This window comes from Petromyzon marinus, chromosome 6 (genome assembly GCF_048934315.1).
Source record: "Petromyzon marinus isolate PM22_M1 ecotype Great Lakes invasive population chromosome 6, UKy_Petmar_22M1.pri1.0, whole genome shotgun sequence".
Lineage (NCBI taxonomy): Eukaryota > Metazoa > Chordata > Hyperoartia > Petromyzontiformes > Petromyzontidae > Petromyzon > Petromyzon marinus.
Window position 1 is genome coordinate 4875145 of NC_133672.1, and position 26204 is coordinate 4901348.

The window sequence follows — 26204 nt, forward strand, 5'->3', positions numbered from 1 at the left end:
CAGTTAAAGTAGTTTGTTAAGGCAAGAAACTCCGTGGGAGGCATCTGTCTCACGCGTTTACTGCTTTCATTATGATGGAAATTCATTGTCGCCGTCATCGTGGTTATGTACAGTTGGCAGAATAGGCATCGACGTGCAATCTCCAAGACACCGAATGGCAAATTGAGATGAACTGAAAGAAAAGAAAATACAAATAAAACATGTATAAACGTACTCTTCGGTTCTTTCGGTAAAGTCACGTAGGTAGAAAAAGAAAAAATATACATCTTGTTTTATTTTTCTACCTACCACGTGACTTTACCGAAAGAACCGAAGAGTATCGATTCCTGCAGTCACGAAAGCTTCAAATCAAGATTGTATAAAAGTAGCGTACAACCAAATCATCCTGAGTGTACCAGACCTCTTCGAATCTCAGGAGCAAAGCAGGCCTGAGCCTGCCACGTACTTGGATGGGAGACTGCCTGGTGATACAAAGCGCTATAGGCTTGGTCGTCAAGGTGGCCAACATGTGACAGTATGGTAATGAATTCTTGAATCTGTCTGTGTAGAGGTTTGAGTGTTACCCCCTCAAATGCATGCGCTTCCTCCACGTTCTCTGGTTCCCCACCCAAAGCAAAACACTGAAATTCAATTGATCAAACACCCCTGTGGAATTGACCAAATGAAAAAATACAATCGTTTCGTTGGTAAGAAACAAAAATATAAATAGTAAAAACCCAAGTAACATCAATTCATCTTTTGTTGCTGTGACCAAATTGTAAATGCTGATACCACATCAGGTTTGACTCCAAAACATCTTGAATAAACACATCTCGCGTTTTAAAGTTGGGCATTGAATCAAGCGTTCTCAACCCCATCGGGTTTTCACTCCCCAGATGCGGACATGCCAAGCGTGTGACGAAACAGAGGAAACTTTATGCTTCAAGTGCATAATGTTTGGGGAATTATTGTACGGCGTTAAGTAAATTCACCAAGGGTTTTCCCTTCTTCTGCTTGCAACAGGGGAAGACGATGCTGAGGAGGAGGAAGACGCAATATCAGGCAAAGAAAATTACTACGACAAGAGCATCATACCAGGTATTGCAAAGTGTGCTTATTTCGACACCACATGCGATGATGGACAGATAGCGTCGAATTGAATCAACTCGCCGTGCATGCTGCTCACATGCCAATGCACACTGCCAGGTGGCAAATCCCTATGATAATTATCTATGGAAATATGAAGTCATATTCAAAAATAATTTTAGCACAATTTTTTGTTACTTTCATTTTAATGTAAATGTTTACATACAGAGCATATACAATGCCATCCGAGGCATAATACTCCCCCTGATAGGTTCTGTACATTGGCACATTTCAGATAATAAGAGGGGGAAGGGGAAGGGAAGTAGGGGGCATCATTTCTCTTAATATCAGCCCCCTGAATGTGAACCACATTTATTGAAGCTCAGGACAAAGTACTTCAGCACCTCAAATCGAATCAACGTTTAAAACATTACAATTAATATTGCATCGACAGTTTGGTTCTGATAATTTCAGTTTGAGTATATTTTAGTACGGATGTATTGTACTTGGGATCAAGGTCAAGAAGTCATAATGGATAATCTCTGGATGCCAACATTCTTCTATAGTCGACATCTGACCTTTACGGGCCACTCTTACAGTTTCCTCACCGTCTAGCTTGCCACTGCAATTCTTGTCCTGATAATCTACCCTCCATATTTATTGGTGTGTCCCACTCGTGGCAATCGCTTTTTTCTTAATTACATGCACAACACTTCCTCGCCAGGTTCCCTTAAGAGCTTTAAAGTTTGCTTACCATATCCTTCCTTCAAATTCCTAGCATCCTCCGCATGCACTTGTTTTTCAAAGGCCAGAACTATGGCAACTATTTTCAACTAAGGTTGAATGCTTTCATGCATTCGCTCTATCCCTCTGTCTGTCCGTCTGTCTGCTAAACATGGGGTCATCTTAAATCTAATGATGATCCAACACATTTTATTAGTGTATTAAGTTTTGTAGCTGTGAAGGACTAGGCGGAAAAAAGTCCACCGCCGACTTGGTCAAGCACGAGGATGTCACACACCATGCGAGTGCTTCTCCTCTCATGACGTCATTGTGTGTGACGTCATTTCACGCGGCTAGTTGAATATTATACTTCTGATGACAAACACACATCAGAAAGCGTTACAGAACCATGCATATACATTATTTTTCTTTATTATTTTTCTACATTATTGTGTAATGGCTGCATGGTAAGTCAAACTCGCTGACCCAAGCAAGCAAAATAGACATTCCTCCTTCCTCGTACACGTCCTGAAAATCGCCCAGCAGAAGTTTTCTCTTTCTGTCCCCTGGCCTCTTTCTCGTCAACCTTCCTTGCCTTCAGAACCTCTGAGAACGTGACGGTCACTTTTCAGAATTGTCCTAATTAGACCGTCGGTTGTGCTGAGATCTGGGTTTTTGCCACGGCTGTGGAGCGGTGCAGACTTGGTGGTTTCCCTGGAGGCCCCGGACGAGTTCCTGCGTGACCGCGTGATGAACCTGCCCGAGGCCGTGGTGGCCGGCACTCACTACACCGAGGAGGCCACTCTGCGCCGGCTGGCCGCTTTCCGCGCGCACAACACCGTCGACGAGACCATCCTCAACTACTTTGAAGAGCAGAGCGTCGCCGTCGCGCACTACGGTGGGCCCGCTGCGTTGTCGCCGTCGCATCGATACGCGGTGGCCTTCCTGTCCTGTGTGCAGGCGGTGCAACTGCACCAGCCAAGCAAAATATTACGGTCATCATAGATAATATGGCTGCATCAAATGTAGGCACATATATCACACTCATTAACGTAAAAAAACGTGATCGCTCACGTCTATATTGTCTGCATCTGTCTTCTGCCATCTCACTACATTTTTCTACCAGTCGAAGATATTTTAAAAAATTGTTTATTTTTAATTTTAGCTTATTCTGAATTGTGGTTTACTCGAGTCTGGCTTCAGAGGTTTTACCGTATGTGGTGCTTCTCCCTGTTGTGTGTGGGACTCATGGTACAGCGCATGGCTTATCACCGCACAGGTGTTGCTGAGGCTGATGCATAGCCAGTGAATACGACACATTGTTCAATATTATCCTTATTTTGCAGATGTAACCAAGGAAGATGCTGAATTCCTGCTGCTGGTACACCAGCTGCTCAAACGGATGGGCGAGCCGCGCAACTACGGCCTGACCGCCGAAGAGAGGGAAGAAATCTTCCGGCGTGCGGCGGAGGAGAGGATGAGGCAGGAAGCCGAGAAGTGGGCCGAGTGGGAGAGACACGAGGTGGTGGAGGCGGTGGAGAGGGAACGCAAGCTCAACGAGTGGGTCGGTACTCTCCCTCCAAGTAGCACCTCGCTCGCGTCGGCCGCTGCGTAGCGGACCAGCCTCCACCGTTAACGGACCAGTATGTACCGATTGCACGTTGAACTTCTTTCGCACCGTGCATTGGCGACCGCGCTAATCGGAGGTGCGGGGGAAGGACAACAAACTCAAACACAAAAAAAACAGTTCTAAAGAAATTGGTTTTAAATTTAGATTTGAAAGTGCATAGCTCCAGTGGTTTCCTAATATCGGAAAGAAGAGCGTTCTAAACGGACGCAGAAGCGCATCTGAAAGTGCGCGATGCAGTCGTCTTTGTTCGATGGTTAAAAACGCCGCTGCGAGGATGACCGGAGTTTGTGGTCAACCTCATGTAATAAACGATCTGCATTTATGATTTGCTTTGTATGGTCCCCCTGCAAATACTTTAGTGTTTATTATTTTTGGATTTGTATATTACATTTTATTGCAAAATTCACATATTGAAAACAAAGGTCTCTGAAAACAACTTTATGTGGCAGTTGGGGTTTGACATGGTCATCATGTTTAAGTGTAATGTGCTTGTGTATGCCACTTCCGCCAAGCTTAGTTTATTTGCAGCAGGTTTCAACGGACAATGTTTACAAGATCTTTCTGGGACAAACTGCCAACGGAGGTTTGGTACCAAGGCTGAATGCAGAACATTGAGGAGGCAAGAGGCTTTGGGACCAAACCTCCACTCGGGGTTTGTGCCAGGTACCTCTTGTCAAGACTGTCTGTTGAAATCTTGAGTACAACCACTGTCGAAGCACTCGGAGAAGAAAGGGTGAATGGGCTTCACTGACACAATATACCTACACAAGATGACCTTGGCCAAATGTTGAAGCCAACCAGTGGTGATACTACAGGCGTCCTTGGGGGGGGGGGGCATACGTCCCCCTTAATTAGCAGTACACACCCCTAACCAACATGTGCCCCCCAATTTGGAGGCTGGAGAGGTACTTGACTTCGAGTTATGTAGGTCATCACGGCCAATCATCCATATTCCTCGACAGTTACTCAGTTAACACGTGATCATCAAAGGTATGCTCTTGAAGTCCCCCGCTTACTGAGCTTTACATTAAGGTTAAGAACATGGACCCCTCCGTTTAGAGCTGCCCTATTAACGGTCATAGACCTTATACTGAATCCAAGTGCAGTTGCGTTCAACATACATATATAAGATTCGTTCACCACATGGGACGCTGCCGTGGTGTAATGGCTGACACACTGGACTTGCAATCCAGGGGTCACCGGTTTGTTCTCAGTTAAAACGATTGACAAGTTGCTTAGAAACCCTGTCCACCGAACAGTAGAAATGGGTACGGCAGTTAATCGGCAGGTCGCGTGTAAAGTGTGGACACTCCCACCACTCCTAAGACGTCTGGTCAACGTGGAAGAGCAGGGCGATATCTCTTGTAGAGGGGCTCTCGAAAGCTCCCTCTGGTGGAGCTCCTTCCACCAGCAGTTAAGTGAGCAGGAGACTTCAGGGCTGCACCGTCACCATTCAGCACATGTGCAGCGCTTTAAGGGATTGATGACCCATGTGCGTTGCAGCAAGCCAAGCTGGAAGCAGAGAGGCGGCGGGAGCAGGAGCTCCTGGCCCGCGAGACGGTCCCCCTGCGCGAGTATCTGCTCGCACACGTGATGCCCACGCTCACCACGGGGCTCATCGAGTGCTGCTCCGTGCGACCCCCAGACCCCGTCGATTTCCTGGTCAGTGCTAGTGCCGTTTGGATTGGCTTGTTTTACTAGCATGCACACCAGAGTTTCCACTTCAGATAACTCATTTCCATCCCCGACATCACACTGAATGCGCCAAAATCCCGTAAAGACTTTGCAAGCTAAGCAGGGTTTGAGCTTGGATGCTTTGATGGGTGACCACCATACACAGAAAACAGGTGGTATAGGCATTGTGGGCAGTGCAGCAAAATAATGTTTTCTTCAAACAGGCTGCACATGTACACATGCTACTTCAGTACCATTGGGATTAGCTTAGTTTCCAAGCACGTCGACCCAAGGTTCACATCCACGTAATTTACTCTTAAGAAATCATATTGCCCTTGACCAAATCACCCTGAATGTCTCCTCAGATCCGGAAGCTAAGCCAGACTGAACCAAGTCAGCACTTTGATGACAGTCTGGGAATACCGGGTGTTGTCATGGTTGGCTACGAGGTGGCTGGGAATGGATTCTTAAATCCATTTGGAACTTTGAGTGTTAGCACCTTGCGTGTTTTTTTTCAGCTTACTCCAGTTTCCTCCAGTATTCATAACACACATTGGTCTAACATCCTAAACAACTATCTTGAGGCTTTTCTGGGTAACAGGCATTCATTTGCTTTAATAACCACAATTTGACATTGGTATTCATGAAAACTATTTTACAACTTCACTGTACACTGGGCAAATACTCTGGAGGTCTCAATTATAAAATATATTTTAAACTTAAGTTTCTTAAGATGCAGTACTGTATTTCGAGAAATTGTGGAACCTATTGTTTGATTAGTGCATTTGCATTGGTGTGGTGTTTCTGTTGTAGGCGGAGTATATATTCAAGAACAATCCTCAGGCTGACTAAGTCAAGCTGATCCACCCTCACAGAACGGTCCACAGAGCTCTTTAAACGCAAGCCATGCATGTGAATTACATTTAACATTAAAAAAAGAACACCACTGTTATAAAATTGTCACAATATAAATATTTTAAGACAGGAACATAATACAAAACACAAGTTCTCAAGTTTAAGAAGCATTTTAATTGAGAGCCTGCACAAATATACTTTTTTGTGTGATAAAGGTTAACATAAATACATGTTTTAATAAAAAAAATGTGTTTGGCAGAGTGCATAATGTTTATTTAACAATCGTTATGACGACGGATAAACAAACACAAGTGGTGTATTTTTGTGTTTGATGTTTATTGTTTGTGTTTTGGTGAAAACGTGTCGACATCTCTGTTAACAACACTCTGGCAAATCACCGAGACATTCCATGTTGGCCATTCTGATGCCCGAAGCTCATTTGATAGGTTCTTTCAGCAGTGGTTCTTAATCCAGACCTCAAAAACCCCAGATCTCAAGTTGACCAAGTTCTAATGTTCAACTTATTGGACAATAAACTGTATGGAATGAAAATGGGTACATGACACAGCATCATACTGCACGTGGGTGGCCTGAGTTAAGATTTAGGATCACCGGTGAAACATTTTAGCCCTCTCACTCAGCGTTTCTCCAACTCCAACCCTCGTGAGACACCCACGGTGCACCTTTCCACATCTACCAATCTTCCAACTTCATGTGCAAAGAATAATCCACGGCACGTTGCACGCATGCACGCACGCACGCACGCACGCTCACAACGGTTGGTAAGCAAAAAAGAAAGATGCACCCTGCGGGCTAGCGAGGACTGTGGTTTGAGAAACAACGCTCCAACTCAGCTGCGAGTTAACTGCGCCGCTCGTTCTTGACGACCACGGCGGGCTCCTGCAGTTGCATAGCGGTCACCTTCTCCACCAGCTCTCTCACGTAGACTTTAAACAGCGGCTCGACGTCCTGCAAGAAGACGCCTCGGTGTCAACACCTAATAGTTTCTAACGCACCACTTAAACCACTTTCCCTGTACAATAGTAGGCATGCAACCATTCACCATCGAGTGGAATGATTAATTTTCACGAAGAATAGTTTGATTCGAGAATCGGTGAAATTTGTGTGATTGTCATCTCAAATAGGATTCTATTTTTTTTTAATCTCATTTGCAGTTTTTTTTCCCTTTTGTCACAGCATATAATTTGCCAAAAATATCTTATTCACAGTTTTCAATGTATCGCAAGTGTAAACATTGATTTGAATCGACGAATCAAAGCGTCGTTACACGCCTACACATCTTTATGCGATTGGTGCACAAAATAAAAATCAACCTTGCAACTGCACCGCAGCAGTCACTGTCATACCTTCTTTTCTATTTGTCTTTGCTTTTCAACAGCCTCCACCAGGGAAAGCCCAACCCATTCTGCCTCCTCTTCTGGAACCACAAACTCCTGTACAACAAGCACAACCGTTGCAGATGCTGCTCAAGTCACAGCAAAATATTTACTATGCCAACTGCCTTTCTTCATGCAATACTTTGCAAGCGTGAACACAACGGTGGGTGCGGGCTGCAACACGGCAAGCAGTTGGCAAGCACAGCAAGGGGGTTGAATCCATCTGCGCGGAGCTTTGAGTTGTTACGCCTTTGCACCCGCGGAATTTCTCCGTGTTCTGTTTTCCTACAATTTTGCCACACACCCATTCATTGAATTTACCAAAAATCATAACGCAGGACTCCCCTGCAAAAGTTTTGGGAATAAAGTGCGGCTTTGCTGAATTAAGGGCATCATTACAGTTTACCCTTCGTTATATATGGGTGGATTCTCTGTATTGCGGATAAACCGTGCTTACGAAAAAAGTACATGTTCACGCGTGTTGCTTTCATTATTAGCTGCTTCTCATTCATCGAGAGTCTGTGCCCATGTGAGTGCATACATGTCGGCAGTTAAATGGATTACTTACAGAAGCAATGAATACAGACAACACATTCTATGTCTTTTACGAAGAAAAACAACAAATATATTTTTTATATCCTATTTTACATCTGTTTTGCATTGTCTGCTTGTATTTTATTCTGGCCACCCCTTCCTCCCCATGACCGTGGATAATCGAGAGGTGACTTTATTTATTAGTTCCTTGCTGGTCAGTTACCTTGTACTTGTCGTAGACGAACTCCCTCTTGACGGGATCATCGGGGTAGAGTTGCGTGTCTTTGCGAGCCAGACGCAGCAGCAAGGTCCTCTTGAGCTCCATGCCAAACTTGGAGTTGAGGTCCTCCTTTGGGGTCTGTTGTAAACAATTGCAGCAGAACATTCAGTGCTCACAAAGCACGATTCTGCATCCGGCAATAGTTCAGGATGTTTCTGTCTCCTTGTTTATATTGGAGTCGCAATGATGCGTACTGCTGCCTGCTATAGGTAAATTGGCCATTGATATTCGGCTCTTGAATCGGTTCCATCTGGTTGTCAATATCCCTTAGGCAGGTATTGTTATTCCATCTGGTTGCCCCTTATGCTGTGGGTATTTATGGGATTAAATCAATTATTTAGTGTAGATGTAGTGAAATAGACATATTACTAATAATGCAGTTGTAAGTTAAATTAACTTAAGTTCATTCACTAGTTGAACAGCTGGCATAACTGCTGATGGAATATCTAATGCGAGTTTATGCCCTATAAACTAAGTGCATTTTAACTGAGAGTTCTTGACTGATGAAAGGAGCAACTGACAGTTGAACAGGGCTGAGCTCTCAGAAACATCTCTCAGGAATTAAATCCCAGCTTGAGTGTCATTTCCCCTTACTGGTCCCACTGGAGATAATGACACTCACTATACTCACTCGCAAACTCAAGAGCAACTTTACAAAATATGTATTATAACAAATCAAAAATCCAACCCACACAATGTATTAGTTCATTCACATCCATACCACGTGGGTATTTACATCAGAGGTGGCCAGGTTAAAAGGGAAAACGAAAAACTGCTCCTTCTGGGTCACACGATGAACACTTCTATACCCGTATCGTCCGGTCTAAACTCTCCGTTTTAAAATGTGGCGAGTTCGTGGTGGGGCCTTCGAGGAGGGACTAAAGATTCACCTTGAGGATGTAAAAGTCAAATCCATAGGCATTGTCAATTAGGTCCAGAGTCCTCATGGTGACGGTGACGCTGAAGGTGTGGTCCAGGATCTCGCTGTACAGATCCCGCTTAAACAGCTGGGGTTTCCACAGCCTGCGCAGCTTCCGCGAGAGCTGGAGGGGCAAGCGACAACACAGCCCGGCTCCATCAGGGTTCTCACGCGAGGCCCCGTACGCGCCTCAGTGCGACGAGAGGCGTTTCATTGTTTGTTTGCAAAGTGTGATGAGATCTCCACTGTGGCTATGGTTGGTGTAACAACAGCACACATTTGTTGCCTACACTCGAGATACTTTCCTTCACACATTTACGCGTCTCCTTTGTAACTAGAGTGGAGTAGGCAATTGCAGGGTTGCACTTTTTCCTTTGATTTCTACCGTCTCAACATGTGTGATGGCTCACTTAGGGAGGTACCACACGGAATAAAAAAACAATATTAAACTACAACTAACTATATATTTTTATTTTACCAGGTAAGGCTCACTGAGTTATATAGATTTATTTCAGAAGCAACCTGGCCACAAATGATAGCTCAACAAAATGGCTTATCACGTGGAAATGTAAAACAGCCAAACACTCTAAACGCGCGTTTCTAAATGTGGAGGGGAAAAGAATTCCACGCGACAACGGGACGAGTTCACGTAAACTCCAAATATACAGCGGGCCGTCAGGATCTGGATCAAATCCGCGACTTCCTGCATACCAGGCGCGGAAGTTAACATCAGTTCAGTTCAGTTTATTTTGGTATAGCCCTGTGAGCCATTCGGCTCTTGAATCGGGTGCAACCACAACAAACAAAAAAACTAAAACACGAACAAGAAAAACATCTTAATGTGACTATGTGACTGTGCAAACAGAAAATCCAGGAAAAAAAACATCAAAATATTCCTGAAAAAAGCACCGTACACCAACGCTGTGTGCAAAAAATCCCAGTGGGATGCAAGTCAAACAACAACAACCACAACAACTTAGATTAAGGCCATCAGTCTAACTCCGTACTACAACAAAACAAACATGTCCAAACCAAAAAACTTTTCCAAATCACCAAAAAGAAGTAATAATTGCAACGTAACAGTGATCACAACGACTGTGACCGAATTTTTACAATAAACTACATAAATAACACGTAACACCAAACCCTAGAGCCATAGCTGGCTGCATGAGTTACTCCACAACAACAGAAGCATCGGTCGGAGTATCAAATTTTTCAATGCACCTTTAAGATCAGCACGCTAAATCAAAATACAGATAATACTTTGCAGCGTCATCCGGAGCGAAACATTTTATTTTATGCCAATGAATAGCAGTGGCAGCTTGGGGTGTACAACTCCTCTAGAGCAGTTTTGAGAGAAGATCTCATGGGTAGCGATCCAAGTTGCAGTTTATTGGCAATAGCATTCCAGACTCTGGGGGCATCAATAGCAAAGGCCCTTCCTCCAGTTTTTGTACGGCAATAGGGAATGTGAAGCTGGTAAATGAGCGAAGACCTGAGGTCAAATTTGTTCTTTGAAACAGAGAGGAGATCCAGCAGATAGTCTGCGGATTTTTTTGTAAGAACATCGTGAATAAATAAGATCTGGTGCACAAGCCGTCGAACATTAAGAGATGTTAAGTTTGATCCAATGTAGAGATCACAGTGGTGAGTCCTATATGGGCAGTTCAATGTAAATCTTAAGGCCGAGTGATAGATGGAATCAAGCTTCTTCAGTACAGTACTTGGGGCTGATTTATACACGATGTCACAGTAGTCAAGTAGAGGCAGTATGGTAGCTTTTATCAATTCCAAACGGAACATTGGAGGGGAAGCAGTGCTTGTGTCGATACAGAACACCAATTTTTATTTGTCTTTTTACCAAATATAATCAATGTGATCTTCAAAATTCAGTTTTGAATCCAGGATGACCCCAAGATACTCATAGATCTTGACTTGCTCTATTTGACAATTATTTAAGGAATGTAATTGGGGAAAAACATCGCCACCGTGGGCTAAAACGGACGGAGCTCCGCCGCGTGCGTAAAACTGTCCGTGGGGCTCAAAGAGGGCCGCCGACCTTCTCATTGTTGGAGTAGGTGAAGCCGTAGAGCCAGCCCTCGCCACCCCAGAGGCCGTTCTGCGACTCGCGCGGATAGTGGACGGGGATGGCCGGGTTGCGCTGGACGCGCCACCGCCTGCCCGTGCGTGGGCACGACTTCCAGCCGTCCTCGCCCGGCACGTAGTGCACCGGGGTCGGGTCTCGGGGCACCAAGGAGCTGCAGGAGAAGACGCGCCACTGAGTTAATCGACGTCTCTGTCTCGATCACTCATCGCTGTGCATGTGTGTCTACCGCTAGCCACTGCCTGTCACTGTGTGCGTCTACCACTAACCACTGTCTACCAGGGGATTGTTCGAGGGGGTGAAAGTGTGCACAAGCATCTGTCTGTCGCCTGATGAAGCTGGTTGTAATTACCGGCGAAACGTCGTACTCGGGTTGTGAATGTTGTGGCTTGGCTCTCCAACACACCGGTTGGTGCTGTACTAGTGACGAATTGGTCACGTTCTGTTTACGTGACGACCCTTACCAGTTGGCTCTGTCGGGTGGTGGCGGGTTTAACGACACATTTATATATTTACGCGATCGAACACCCCCCCCCCCCCAAAAAAAAACCTCTATTATGGAAAAGCAGACTGTTGTACTGTACTACTATTGCCGCCGTGCTTGGAGCGCCTAACGCTTCCCACCTCCCCGCTCCCTCCTCCTCATCATGATGGTGGTGGTGTTTGTTGTGTTGGTGCGTGGAGCTGTGTAGGGGGGCAGGGGCAACGGGGGTCATCGGCACGCACTCGCGGTAGTGTTGGGGTAGGCGCGCGTAGACCCCTCGCTGCAGCTTCAACGCCTCCCACATCTTGGGCGGGTACTTGTGCAGGGGCATGGCGCCTCTTGCCCGAACTCCCGGAGCGGCGATCGCCGCCTCCGCGCGTCCCTCGAAACAATCGATTGCAGGCGATGTTAAAGAGAGCAACGGCGACGATGTCGATGGATTATTTTGTTGGCGATCGATTAATCGGCCGACGGAAGTCGCCTCCGTCCGCGGGCACCGCGTGTGGGGTGGGTCGCGTCCGCGCCAGGCGCCCCATCGGGCGACTCGATGCGCACCAAGCCCCGCTCACCGCTCCCTACAAACCCTCCGCGTTCATTTAAATCGCTAAAACGCATCGACGAATGTGTTCTTTTCTTTGGGGGTGGGGTGGGGTAACTCTCCAGCGAGGTAAATTCGGAAGCGCGCGCCTGTTTTATTTGTAATTTAGCATCGAGCGTAAATCGTGACATTCTGGTAGCCGTTACAAGAGATATCGATCCCAAGGATTGTCGATCGCAGCTCGCTGCGAGTGATCAGTTTGTGGGCGCATCGAGTCGCCGCTGCCACTCAGCTGAAGGTGACCCCCGCGGGGGGGGGGGGCGTTTCTTAGGTTCCCAAACCACGTGGAACCAGCATGGCAGTCGACGCGCTGTGTGGTAAACACGGCACGCGGAACCGCCGTTGTCAATGATGATCACGGCTGTGTTTGGGGTCCCGCCCCCCCCATAAGGGCACCCTCAGTGGCAGCTGTCTCAGTGCGCACAAGGTGATTCCCCGACTCTTTGTTTTTTTTTCACTCCAGGGCACTCTTCGAGACAGTCTGGTCCCTTCACCGGATGAAGGCCGCTTGTGTTGTGGCCGAAACGTCGTGATTTTTGTTCTTTTTATTTTTTACCTACGTTACTTTACCGAATAGAACCAAAGAATATGGATCCTTGCAGTCACGAAAGCTTCAAATCTAGAATTGATTCCCCGAGTAAACATGACCCAACGTTGCATGTTTACCCGAGCACCTGGTTTATAAACATTTTAATTAAAATCCCTTTGTGATGTCAATAACTTAGGGCAATTGCAAGCACGCATCTCACTGCACCGCTCCGGTTTAGTTTTCTCTTAGCTGGAAAAATAAATACCGGCTACATTTTCTATAGTCTTGGGTTACCCAGAAAGGTGAAGGACTATTCAGTACCCGTTCGTTTAATGTGTGATAATGTAATGCACAGCTCTTGTCGATTAATTTGGTGGATTAATTAAATATCGTGTCGGTCACGGAGCTTGCTTCGCCAAAACTTAACCAGTGCCCGTGGGTGCAAATGGTTGCCTGAGACTCATTCAAGTGCCATTCGCCACTCATCCTAGCCGCTTCCTGGAGTCGAACTGGGGTTCACCGAGCTCAAAAGCACCGTGCGATACATCTCCACGAGCCGTCCAACAACTCTATCCACTAGGTGGCAGCAAATATATAAAAAATACTGTAGAGGTGGTCCCCGAACTTACGACGGATGCGTCACGACGACCCCGTCGTAAGTCGGAGACTACCTGGACCCAAAGTTCGCGCATCGCAACACGGACCGCCTTTAGAGCAACAGGCGGCATGGCAATTTGACAAGTGTCCTGTAGCCTCCGCGTCGCTTATTTGTATCAATTAAAATCATAATTAATCATTGTCCACGGTTGGATGAAGGTTTCCCCAGCTCTTCGCCCTCTGGCGGTTATGCAATAAATGCAAAAATCCACGTCGCTCCTGCACAACAGCTTATTCCATCGCTCCATCTCCACGGCTGTCATCAAGGTCGTCGTCTTTTCCCTCCTTCGCCACTGCGTCGTTAGTGTCGACCTCGGGTCGTCATCATCGTCATACCCTCAGTAGGGACGTGTCCTGCCCACGCCCACTTTATTTTATTTTTTTATTTTAAAACACAGCTGCTCACTCAAAACTGATTATTAAATACCATTCTTAGAAATATGTTTTTTTTTTCCTAAACCATGCACGTTCAGTCTGTACCCCACGTCACCCATCGATTACGCCGAGCATAATTTACGCAATGACTAAAACTAATGTGAGCATAACCAGGCGCACGTTGCTATGCAGATATCCTGTTTGTATACACAAATAATTTATACTCATTTAATTAAAAAAACACAATAATAATGTATTGCTGAGATTTTGTTTGAAACAATATTTTGGGGCAGACTGGTATTCGTCAAGACGTTATTATGATACAAAGATATTGTAGTGTGTGTGCGCATAGACGGGCAGAGATCACTCTCACGAAACTTGTGGAGAATATAAATAACCTGTGAGATCGGCAGTTCGCCAGCAATGATTGAAGCAAGCCTGGACTGCTGATGCGACACTGTCGAAACCGGTCCAGCATTTGGTCTTGAAACAATGCTGCTGAAATTATGCACCCACAGAAGGCCGTCCGGCTGGTGGGTTGTATAATATTTTATTTTTCTTTAACGTGAAAAGACGGATATGCGAACAAGACGTATTGTCTGCTCATTTGTTGATTTTACCAATCTCCGTTCAAATACAAATTAATTCGTTGCACGTGGAACGCTCCTGATGATTAATAAACACAACCCACGTGATCCAGAGTTCTGATTCAAACTGATAATACGACAAGGGATACACGTGTACACACATACACGTCTTTATAATTACATACATGTTTACAGGTTACCTATCCGGATTTTAAGATGCTTAGGAAAGTAAGACTCATCCCAGACCTTTGTGCCTGGTGTCAATAAAGTTATACGATTCTGGTCACACACACCTACCGGATAAGACGCACCCCCAACTTTTGTTTGAAAATGCAAGACAAGGCAATTGAAATTGCGCCTTATAATGATTCAGATAATACGGGACATGTGTAAGAGCGTCAAGCAGGAGCGAAACATTGTAATCCATATTGCATCGCAGGCCTGCTTCCAGCTCCTCTCGGAAGGGGGACACAGTAGAGCTAATGTTGGGGTGCCCTATTACGGTGATTTACTGCTAAAGGGGAGAGTGAACTGGGGGGCGGCGGGGGGGGGCAGAGGGACATTTGGTTGGTGCAGGGCACATCCTGGCACCCACATATCTCCGGCCCTGTTCACTGCATCGCGCGCGCTTTCAAGATCCGCTTTTGCAGCCGTCTGGAACGCTCTTCCTTACGATATTCGGAATCCACTGGGAGATATGGTGCAGTTTTTAATAATCTTGATTGAAAGCTCATTTCTTTAGAACTGCTTTTTTTGTTTGAGCTTGGTGTCCTTCCCCTGCACCTCCGATTAGCACGGTTGGCTACGTACGGTGTGAAAGAAGTTCAACATACACACGTATAGTTTTATGATCACGATATATATAGACAATAGATCGTGCAAGTATGAATGAATTATTTATCAGCAATGCAAATAATACGGATATGAAATGCGTAGTTTAAAAACTCTCTTTTACAATGGACGAGTTGAAAGTGGAGTGCACTCTAGCCACTGCACCACCACTCCGCCCGTATGAAAATGACTTTACAGTAAAGGTATATGCCAATATAACCGTTGAGGCTAGTGGAACGAGCGAAACTGATAAAATATTTGTATACCAGACAGACGGTACAATGAATGACTGCCGATAAAGAATGCATACACATAAAAACGAAACCTCTAGCAATGTGTTGTTCAAGCTACCTTTGGCGGAATGACCTCCAATTAGAAGGAGCTCGAGAGAGCCCCTCCAATGGGTGTTTGGCCTACTCTTCCATGCCGGCCAACCCAGTAAACATGGAACGTTGGTCCAACGTTGGGCCAACGGTTCCAACCATACGCCAACGTCTGACCCAACGTTGCACCTCTACTGGGGCAGACCGCTCGGCAGAGAGTGGGAGTACCCACATTCTACCCCACCACACGCGCCTCGCCCATCGACTAAATGTGGTTGTTTCTCCCTGAAAAAGTTCTCGGTGGACGGAAGCGAGCGGGGCATTCAAGAAGCGTGTCCGTTATTTTCGGTTGCCGCGTCCGGAGATCGAACTGGCAACGCCCAGCCGTGATTACAATCACACCACACGGCAGAATTGTATAATGTACATACGCACCGCACCTTGTAATTCGTTTTGTTATATATATGTACAAAAAAAACAATTTATAGCGTTAATGTTCGGGTTGGGTTTTTCACTCACAGGGCCAGGCTCAGACGCAAGTTGGAGAACGTTCCAAAGCTTTCGCGCTCTCGGCGCTTAAAGAGTTAAAAGTGAACCGAGTAAACTCCCCTAACTCCCTCCCCACGGGCTGGTGACGCTTGAGTCAATGGAGAGCAGACCGAGTCCACTATCGAGTACTCGGATCAAAAATTAAATCCACGGCCAAATCACGCGAAAGGTGCCCGGTTTCGTCAGATCTCGGAAGCTGAGCAGGGTATAGACGGAAATGTTCTTGGATGGGCGGCCGGCATGCATACCGGGCATCTGTGGGGGAAACAAGCTTTATAGCTCATCGGATTTCTGCAGTGCAAAATCAATATTCTGATGTGTTGCGTGTGGGCTGTCGAGGCGCTACGTTAATCAGCAGAAGAAAGTGCAGTCAAATCCATTGTTGTACAATACCATGCTATGGCTCCAACGTCTATGCTTTCTGCCTTCACAAACCCGCACTGACCAGCATGGTGAAGTATGGCCAAACAACCAGCCATGATCCGTAGGGTGCGGGAAGAGCTCTCAACCAACGCTTCATTGAATAAAAAAAATAAGCTGTCCGTGTGAACAGAGCCCAGCGTGTGTGTGCCGCGCGTTCAGGATGACGTACGACGTTTCGCTGTACTCGCTGGGGAGCTTGTTCGGGAACCGAATTCAGTGAATAAACACGAACAACACGCGGCTATAACCAGGGATTATACAAAACAAAACAAAAAACCCAGAAGAACCGAATTAAAATTCCTGAAAGGGCTCCGAGCACGCGGAGCGAAACGTCGGGTCGAAGGAGAACACACATCGGAGAGCAACAGAGGGCGAATGAAGACGCGGGGGTGAATGAGGAGGGGGCAGCTGGCAGGGGCGAGGTGCGGGCGACACAGAGGGGGCGGGAGCAATAGACCTTGGGAGTCGTGGGGGGGGGGGGGGCAGCAGTGAGTGCGTAAGCGAACGAAGAGAGAGGGTGGAGTCCTCCTCACCCATCCCCGTCATCTCGTCTCTGAGCTCGTCTCAGCCCCCTTGGGGAGCCCCCCCCGCCTCCCTCCCCCTCTGCCCCCCCCCGGTATAAGTGGCCGTGCGAACCGTGGAGTGGATTGTGACGACGCGAGCTCAGGAATGCGCGGTCTGGCACCGCGCGGAGTCTCTGTGCGCGCCTTCTACTGCTGAGCGGCCGATGCGTGAGGCCACTGCTGCTGCTGCTGCGGTTACTGCTGCTACTGATTTGCGTCTCTACTCGTTCCACGAGCAGCGTGGAAAGCCTTTCGTTGTGTGGCTTGGCTGGTGCATGGGTAGGTGCCTGGGTAAGCGAGGTGGTGGGTGACTCGGTGCTTGGGTTGGTGAGTGGGTTGGGTGCCTGGGTTGGTGAGCGAGTAGGTAGTTTGGTTGGTAAGTCGGTGGATATATGGGTTGGTGAGTGGATGAGTGGATAACTGGATTAAGTGAGTTGGTGGGTACCTGGTGGGTGAGTGACCGAGTGGATTCTTGGGTGGGTTAAGTAAGTGGGTGGATACCTGAGTTGCTGAGTGGGTGAGTGGGGGTACCTGAGTGGGTGAGTGAGTGTACCTGGGTGAACGGGTGGGTTAGTGGGTGTACCTGGGTGAGTGAGTGCACCTGGGTGAGTGAGTGTACCTGGGTGAGTGAGTGTACCTGGGTAAGTGAGTGTAACTGGGTGAGTGAGTGTACCTGGGTAAGTGAGTGTACCTGGGTGAGTGAATGTACCTGGGTGGACGGGTGGGTTAGTGGGTGTACCTGGGTGAGTGAGTGCACCTGGGTTAGTGAGTGTACCTGGGTGAGTGAGTGTACCTGGGTAAGTGAGTGTACCTGGGTGAGTGAATGTACCTGGGTGGACGGGTGGGTTAGTGGGTGTACCTGGGTGAGTGAGTGTACCTGGGTGAGTGAGTGTACCTGGGTGAGTGAATGTACCTGGGTGGACGGGTGGGTTAGTGGGTGTACCTGGGTGAGTGAGTGTACCTGGGTGAGTGAGTGTACCTGGGTTAGTGGGTGTACCTGGGTGAGTGAGTGTAACTGGGTGAGTGAGTGTATCTGGGTGAGTGAGTGTACCTGGGTGAGTGAGTGTAACTGGGTGAGTGAGTGTAACTGGGTGAGTGAGTGTACCTTGGTGAGTGAGTGTACCTGGGTGAGTGAGCGTACCTGGGTGAGTGAGTGTAACTGGGTTAGTGGGTGTACCTGGGTGAGTGGGTGTACCTGGGTGAGTGAGTGTACCTGGGTGAGTGAGTGTAACTGGGTGAGTGAGTGTAACTGGGTGAGTGAGTGTACCTGGGTGAGTGAGTGTACCTGGGTGAGTGGGTGTAACTGGGTGAGTGAGTGTAACTGGGTGAGTGGGTGTAACTGGGTGAGTGAGTGTAACTGGGTGAGTGAGTGTACCTTGGTTAGTGGGTGTACCTGGGTGAGTGGGTGTACCTGGGTGAGTGAGTGTAACTGGGTGAGTGAGTGTACCTGGGTGAGTGAGTGTAACTGGGTTAGTGGGTGTACCTGGGTGAGTGGGTGTACCTGGGTGAGTGAGTGTACCTGGGTTAGTGGGTGTACCTGGGTGAGTGAGTGTACCTGGGTGAGTGAGTGTACCTGGGTGAGTGAGTGTACCTGGGTGAGTGGGTGTACCTGGGTGAGTGAGTGTACCTGCAAACGGAGCATTCGCGAGCATGCAGCACCGGGCGCGAACCAGCGATGCTCTGCTGCTGAGCGCGACGGCGTTGGCACTCTTCTGGCTGCTGGCGAGGCCCGTGCAGGTGGGTCCTGGGCGTGCAGCGTGGAGTGCAGTGGGCGCGAGCAGTGTGCATGGGGTTCAGGGGTTGTTACAAAGATAAACATCCACCCCCCCCACCACGTCTAGCCTTTAACAGACTGTTGGGGCAAGTGCTGTTAGCGAGTAGCAGCACCTATGAGGGCTGTTACGGCACACTAGGGGGTTGGTGGCCAAGACCACGCCCGGTATTCATTTAAGGCTGAGTTGACCTAATGGATGCCGAAGATCGGTTCAGATATTCGTCACTGAGTATTTGACATGAGCGGGAGTCTAACTGAGGTCGCCGGGTTCATAGTGCAATGTGCTAACCATGACAAAAACAAAGATCTCCCGTATAGCCTTGAACAGAATGTTGGGGCAAGTGCTGTTAGCGAGCAACTATGAATTCCGGCACGGCACACGAGGGGGTGGGTGGCCAACACCACGCCCGGCCGCCTTTGTCTCCCTAGTGGCGATGTGTACGCACCGCACCAGGTACTCATTTGAGGCTGAGTCAACCTAGGGGAGGCCCAGGAGGGGTGCAGATAATCGTCACTTGGTGTTGGCCGTGAGCTGGAATCGAACTCGGGAAGCGAGGTTTGTAGCGCAGCGCTCACCGCTCCAACTATACCGCTCCCCACTCAACCACGACAATACCACACACACACGTACCATTCTCTCTCTCTTTGGAGCCCTTTGTGTGTCACGTGCGCTGCTCTCTGAATGTGTTTTCGGGTTGTGCCGCGTGTTGGAGATCGGCATGCTGTCCGACGTTTCGATCCACGTACTGTGTTGAGCGGGAGCTGCATGCTCAATTCGCTTCCTGAAGAAGCTCCGCCGTGCGTGGAGCGATAATAAAGCACAACCGTGAACTCCTACGCAGCCGTGTGTAAACGTGCACCTCTCCCGTGGCGCAGAGAGCCCCCGATTCAAATTCACGGCCACGTGTGTACGTACGCGTGTGTGCCCGCCAACGTAGCGGCTGTCCGCTACAGCGGGTATTTGCGGTGGTTGGCGCGATGCGCTACGAACCCGGCCGCCCGAGTTGGAATCACGCACACGGCCAACGTCGCTGACGAATGTCTGAACCGGTCTTGGGCCTTCCCTAGGTCGACTCAGCATCAAATGAGTACCTGGTGCGGTGTGTAATCATCAGCATTTGGGGGATCTTTGTTGCACGTGACGTTGTGACTCAGCATCAAATGAGTGCCTGGTGCGGTGTGTAAACATCAGCATTTGGGGGATCTTTGTTGCACGTGACGTTGTGATTGTATACTGCAGTGGGGAGCGGTAGTGTAGCGGTTAGCGCGCTGCGCTATGAACCTGGCGACCAGGGTTCGATTCCCGCTCACGGCCAACACCAGTGACGATTATCTGAACCGGTCCCGGGCCTCCCCTAGGTCGACTCAGCCTCAAATGAGTACCTGTTGCGGTGTGTGAACATTGCCACTAGGGAGACAAAGGCGGTCGGGCGTGGTGCTGGCCACCCACCCCCTCGTCTACCGTTCCGGCCTTCATAGGTGCTCGCTAACAGCACTTGCCCCTACAGTCTGTTAAGGCTATATGGGGGATCTTTGTCTTTGTATACTGCAGCCACGTGCTGCGGCTATTGTGATGCTGCACGCGGCGTGGATTTTGAGTGAAGAACGGACGCTCTTGCGCGAGAGGCCAGGTGGTGTTCGGCATCAGGAGTGTAGCGACAGCCGTGTTGCGCGACAACCCTTCGCCGATCCACCACTGGACGCAGTCCTCCCCTTGTCACCCACTGGAAAAATCCACGGAGCTCTTGAGTTCGATTACCGGTCATGCCGAACACGTATTTAGAACATTGAAAACAATGACCCATCCCCGTGTCTTGAGACAGATGAGGAAGCTCACTTAAAAAAATGTTAAGACGTATGTATTTGTATGTTAATTGTTTAATTTAGAGAGTTTGCGCTTAATTCGTCGCGGATTTTTCCCTTAACATGCCAGCGCCGAGGACTAAAACGCATTTGGTTCGACTCCACGCGACGTAGAATTCGATATCGATCAAATCTGTCAAATACGAGGAAAAGTCCATAATAATATTAACAATAGTGCGAGCTAGAAACCCTTAAGTTTCAACACCTCTATAGCAGAGCACGTGATAAGGCGAGAGGCAATTGAGGAAGAGACCTCAGACGTAGTTCTCCGATGTCACCTTCCACGGGTCGTTCTCTGTCACGTGGTGACGTCGTCACGCTGCTCTACGCGACAGTTGACCGTGGACATTCATTGGCGAAGTGACATCACGCCGCGAACAGCGAGCCTCAGCTGTAAATGGAGAACATTCTGTTTCTGCAAATGCTTCTTGCGTCTTGGATGAGGAATGTTAGACTGAAACCGTCTCACTTGGACCCAGGCGGTCTCCCTCTTGTGAGCATTGCGCGCGTGTTAGGGCGTCGCGTGTGACAGCGGGCACCGTCTTAAGGACGATTGCAAATAGGAAGTTTTAAACACGTGTGCTTTCGCGACCAATATCACACAATAGAGGTGTGTGGGGTTAGGTCGCGTAAATACGCAAAAAGGGAAGCTTATACCTTTCTGCGTGTGTACGTGCTTTCCCATGTGGGGGGTTTCCTGCAGATTTCCGTGCTTGCGTATTTGCATTCCGATTTGCGCTGTCGTTTTCAATGGCACGAGACAACGGAGTTTCCTCTCGGAACATCCACGGCTCGCTAAGCCGGGCCATGTGTCAGGAAAAAAAACAAACTGCCCCGGAAGATGACATCACAGAACTAGAAAGCAAAATAAGAATATATATTTTGTTTCACCCTTTCTGGCAGTACAACAGGAGGTGTTAAAATGTTCAAATACCAAATAGAAACCTTTTGAAAAGAATAAAGTGCCGCATTAGCCACACATGGGACTTGTGGCGAACATGCAAACAAAACATGCTCTGATAATATGGCATTGTCTTTGAAACGGATTGGCATACACCAGAGACAGCCTGATGGCTGCAGACTTTATTCTTTGCAAAAGGTTTCTATTTGGTGTTTGAACATCTTAACACAACTGTTTTATTGCCATAAAGGGTTAAACCCTATTCTTATTTTTCATTCTTTGATACTGCCAATAAAAGGTCCCATGATAACGCAAGAACTACTTCTGAGATTCCTTAAATTGCCTTTAAACCACGCCATACAATAGGAGTAAATGAATACCATCCAACCATTATCAATCCGCCAATGAATGAATTCCTTCGCACGCCATGTTGGTCACGGGGGTTCTCTTGACCATACTTCACCAGGCAGGTCAGTGGACGTTGGAGGCGAGGAGAGGGAAGCTAAGCATTCTTTTTGCGTGTAGCTGAGTGAACTGTAATTCAAAGATCTAAATCCAAGTTTGAAGTCCGCGAAACAGCCTCCAGTGAGGCCGAATGAATTGCTGCTGTTGCTACCGTACTGCTGCTGCTGTACCTCTTGAATTAATTTCCGAAGTTGCCAGTGGCTCACAATGTGACCGACAGTCTGGGCTCGATCTCCATGGAGGGGGGTGGGGCGAGGGGAGTACAAGACCGGGTCTGATAACACTCTGCAAATGATGTTAGCCGTGGCCTGGAATCGTATTTGGGTTCGCCGACTCCATAGCGAAGCGCGCTAACCACTCTACCACCGTTCCACCACAATACAATAGTCACAATATACGGCGATGCCTTTACTCGGGAAAGTTTTGTTGAGTCTTAACATTTATTGAGAAGGGTTCCGCTGCAATGTCTTTGGTCAATTCTATTAATGCGTGTTTCAGGTGTGGTAGCAAACCGGAGAAAACCCACTACGAATATGTAAATGCATGTATGTTGAAAGTATTTCTCACCGTACGTAGCCAACCGTGCTAATTGGAGGTCCGGGTGACGGACAACAAACTAAATACAAAACTATGTTATAAAGAAATGAGTTTTCAATTTAGAAAATGTGTTTTCAATTTCAAAGGGAGTGTCACGACATTTGTGCGGTGATCCACCAACCCTGGCCTCTCCAGTGGCGAGGGTGGCGAAGTGTTAATCACCTCGCCTGGTACACAAAGGTCGTGGGTTCCATCCCGACCCTGACGATGCCTGTATATATATATGGAGTTTGCATGTTCTTCCCGTGTTCGCGTGGATTATTCTCCGGGTCCTACAAATTTTTTCCCACCACATTTAGAATACACATCACGCGTTTAAAGGTGCGCGGAATATGAATGGAATAACCACAGCTCCACACAGATAGACTCAAGTAATCAATTTGATCAACTTTGCCATCGCCTGTCCACCTCGCATCTCTGAATATTATTGTGCATCACAATTCAATCCGACAATTTTTTTTAATAGTCAGGTAGTGAGAGAAAAAAACCCCAACTACATTTATCGTGATGCTTTTATGTTTGCGGGAGTCAAGATCGTCCTCTATGGAGGAGGCTCGTGAAGGACGCTGCTGCTGCTACTGCTGGGCAGTTGGAGGCAGTCGCCCTCCAGCAACAACTGAGGGCTGCTGGAGCGACGCTCACAACAACGAGCGGAGTGCCGTGCGGCTAAAATGCAGCAAGTTGGCACAGCAGGGGCTACAGCTGGTGGTGCATCGACCGGTCATCTCAGCCAGCCAACCCATGGCACCTGCCGGGTCTGTCCCGCGACCCCCTGTTAGCGAGCCTTCGACACTTCACGTGGCCGCAAAGTGCACTTGGCCTGGCACAGGCCCCGTGGTGACATCACCGTCACTGAGCGGCGAATGGCGGTTGTTGGTATTGGTCGGCGACGATCGGCCTGATCTGATGCTCTCGTGAGCAGAGCCCGGTTTAATCACGAGCGGATGAAAGCCGAATTCAAACTCATGTCCACGGACGTGGACACGGCTCGGCGCTCTGGTATCGTAACAGGGGCAGGAGGTAGCAGCAGTGTGTGTCTCGTGCAGCCGTTATCACAGAAACCTCCACTCGGAACCCCGGCAGCTGGCATTGAGTAAGTTACATCAGAACCTATGTTATCACGAGCGTGCTTTATTCATACACTGCAAGCTCTGGTAAGCAATCGTGTCTTGTATTTTTTGCTTAACTGGTTAAATGTCCACGAAGAGTCTCGAACATCGCGCAGCGGCACTGAGTTCCAGGCCGGTGGACCGCCGAGTAGGTGAGTGGGTGGGTGAGTAGGTGAGTGGGTGGGTGAGTAGGTGAGCGAGTGGGTAGGTGAGTTCCAGGCCGGTGGACCGCCGAGTAGGTGAGTGGGTGGGTGCGTAGGTGAGTGGGTGGGTGAGTAGGTGAGCGAGTGGGTAGCTGAGTTCCAGGCCAATGGATCGCTGAGTAGGTGAGTGGATGCGTATGTAGGTGAGTGGGTGGGTGAGTTGGTGATTGGGTGGGTGCGTAGGTGAGTGGGTGGGTGAGTAGGTGATCGAGTGGGTAGGTGAGTTCCAGGCCGATGAATCGCTGAGTAGGTGAGTGGGTGGGTGCGTAGGTGAGCGAGTGGGTAGCTGAGTTCCAGCCCGATGGACTGTTGAGTAGGTGAGTGGGTGGGTGCGTAGGTGAGTGGGTGGGTGAGTAGGTGAGCGGGTGGGTAGGTGAGTTCCAGGCCGATGGACTGCTGAGTGGATGGGTGCGTAGGTGAGTGGGTGGGTGAGTTGGTGAGCGAGTGGGTAGGTGAGTTCCAGGCCGATGGATCGCTGAGTAGGTGAGTGGATGGGTGCGTAGGTGAGTGGGTGGGTGAGCTGGTGAGCGGGTGGGTAGGTGAGTTCCAGGCCGATGGACTGCTGAGTAGGTGAGTGGATGGGTGAGTAGGTGAGTGGGTGGGTGAGTTGGTGAGCGGGTGGGTAGGTGAGTTTCAGGCCGATGGGGCCGCTGATCGCAAATCTGCGAGGTCCAAATCTCGCTGTCCGAGCGCGCCCGACGATCAGAGTGTCCCCACGAGCTTGCAGATTGAAGATGACAACGATTGACTGCATCCATTACTCTGTATCGGAGAATGCGGAGCCGCTATCTCTCGCGTGTCTGTGTTCCCACGCCTTGCGCCAGACGGGAGGCGCTGATGGATGAGGCTCGACTTCCGTAATCGGCATCATCAGGCACGGCACGCTGGGCGTGGCTTTTAGGGGTGTGTGTGTGGAGGTCAGGGAGGGGGAGAGGGCTTCCAGCCTTAGGAAGGAATGGATTTTAAAAGAGGCTCGAGTCATCGTCCAGAACAAAAGTAGTCGATTGCAAATGTTGGCTCGATTAATCGACTTAATCCATCGATCGTCCCAACTCTACGAGCTCCGTTAACGTCAGCGCGTGCGGCTCCCTCCCGCGAGAATCCCTTCGGGATTTTGGGGGAGGTTGAGTCACGGACAATCTTTGCGCGCAAGTAGCCGCCTCCAGCATGTGCCCGTCAGTCCCCCGGTGGTGACACGGTGAATGTGCGTGTCGCGTCGATATGTGCGCACGCCGTGTGGTTTTTTTTCTTCCAGAGCAATGCGTGGGGCCAATGTGGAGGGTGGAGCGGGGGAGGTTAGGGGGTCGGGGCTGTCCGGAGCAAGTGAGAACAGGGAGAGGGGGGTGATGATGGTGGTGGTGCTGCTGCTGATGTAGGGCCGCTCCTTGCCGTCGTCACCATGGCGAGGGCGTGTTGGGTGGCACGCGAGTTGTGTGCGGCTCTTGATGGACAAATGCTTTGTTTGGTTTCTCTTCAGCGCCGTGATTCTCTCGCCCAAGCGTGCGGTGAGCCCTCTCGAGTTTACGTAACGCCAGTAGAAACGACGGCGATGTTTACAGTCGTGTGTCTATCCACTGCTGGATGAAGGGCTCCCCCAGGGATGTTTCACCGTAGCTCTGCGGGTCATTGAATAAGCTCCCAGCGCGTGGAGCCAAATGTCGGACATCATCATCATTGTCTTGTGTTTACGACCCAAAGCACAACGGCCGTAGTAATGTTTTGACCATACTTCACCACGCTGGTCAATGCGGTTTGGTGAAGTGTGATCATCAGATTATCGAATTTGGTTGTTGGCCTGAACGTCTATGTTATGTTTTAACAAGAACGCGGATTGAGTTATTCGCAGCTTTGGAGGCGAGCGTTTGGCGGAATCACACAAGGATTTGTCAAACTCTCAAAGCCAGTGGCAGACTTGCGAATTGGCCGGAAGATGGCACTGCAGTAGTGTATTGAATGCATCTGTGCGGAGCTTTGAGCGTCATCTCCTCGTGCGTGCGGTGCCTTCCCTCGGGGCACTCCGCGTCTCTGCCAAAACGAAGCAGCAGCCCTTCGTCAATGGAATTGGCCAAACGTCCCAAGGCAGGACCCTCCTCAATAGGAATCCTGAGGACTCGGTGACGATTTCCTGGATGCGTGTGCGCTATCATTGGGGTGCAATGGTGGGACAAAGGTGCAGAACCTCGAAGCCTTGA

General features: G+C 48.8%; 3 protein-coding genes across 3 annotated transcripts in view; 2 read left to right on the forward strand and 1 right to left on the reverse strand.

Annotated features, from left to right (window-relative positions):
• The window catches only part of AK7 (adenylate kinase 7), a 25679-nt gene extending 18386 nt beyond the window's left edge, over positions 1-7293 (forward strand). Inside the window, exons 14-18 of the mRNA XM_032948580.2 lie at positions 1003-1077; positions 2489-2686; positions 3135-3352; positions 4922-5080; positions 5906-7293. Coding sequence (XP_032804471.1) covers positions 1003-1077; positions 2489-2686; positions 3135-3352; positions 4922-5080; positions 5906-5944 — 689 coding nt within the window. The 3' untranslated portion in view covers positions 5945-7293. The remainder of the gene's footprint in view (positions 1-1002; positions 1078-2488; positions 2687-3134; positions 3353-4921; positions 5081-5905) is intronic.
• MRPL28 (mitochondrial ribosomal protein L28) lies at positions 6099-12229 on the reverse strand. Its single transcript, XM_032948633.2, has 6 exons — positions 11908-12229; positions 11137-11335; positions 9049-9201; positions 8102-8236; positions 7315-7401; positions 6099-6916 (listed from the first exon to the last, which is right to left on the reverse strand). The coding sequence occupies exons 1-6, from the start codon at positions 11994-11996 to the stop codon at positions 6809-6811; spliced, it is 771 nt and encodes a 256-aa protein (XP_032804524.1). The 5' UTR covers positions 11997-12229; the 3' UTR covers positions 6099-6808.
• A 4931-nt stretch (positions 12230-17160) lies between these two features.
• The window catches only part of FBLN7 (fibulin 7), a 36473-nt gene continuing 27429 nt past the window's right edge, over positions 17161-26204 (forward strand). The window contains exon 1 of the mRNA XM_032948613.2: positions 17161-18837. Within this exon, the coding sequence (XP_032804504.1) occupies positions 18751-18837 (87 nt within the window). The 5' untranslated portion in view covers positions 17161-18750. The remainder of the gene's footprint in view (positions 18838-26204) is intronic.

Coding starts and splice junctions, on each gene's coding strand:
- MRPL28 (XM_032948633.2), bottom strand. CDS start 11,996: ATGCCCCTGCACAAGTACCCGCCCAAGATGTGGGAGGCGTTGAAGCTG. Junction 9,202..11,136: donor CCTACTCCAACAATGAGAAG/GTCGGCGGCCCT, acceptor TTGCCCCTCCAG/CTCTCGCGGAAGCTGCGCAG. Junction 7,402..8,101: donor TCGTCTACGACAAGTACAAG/GTAACTGACCAG, acceptor CTTGTTGTACAG/GAGTTTGTGGTTCCAGAAGA.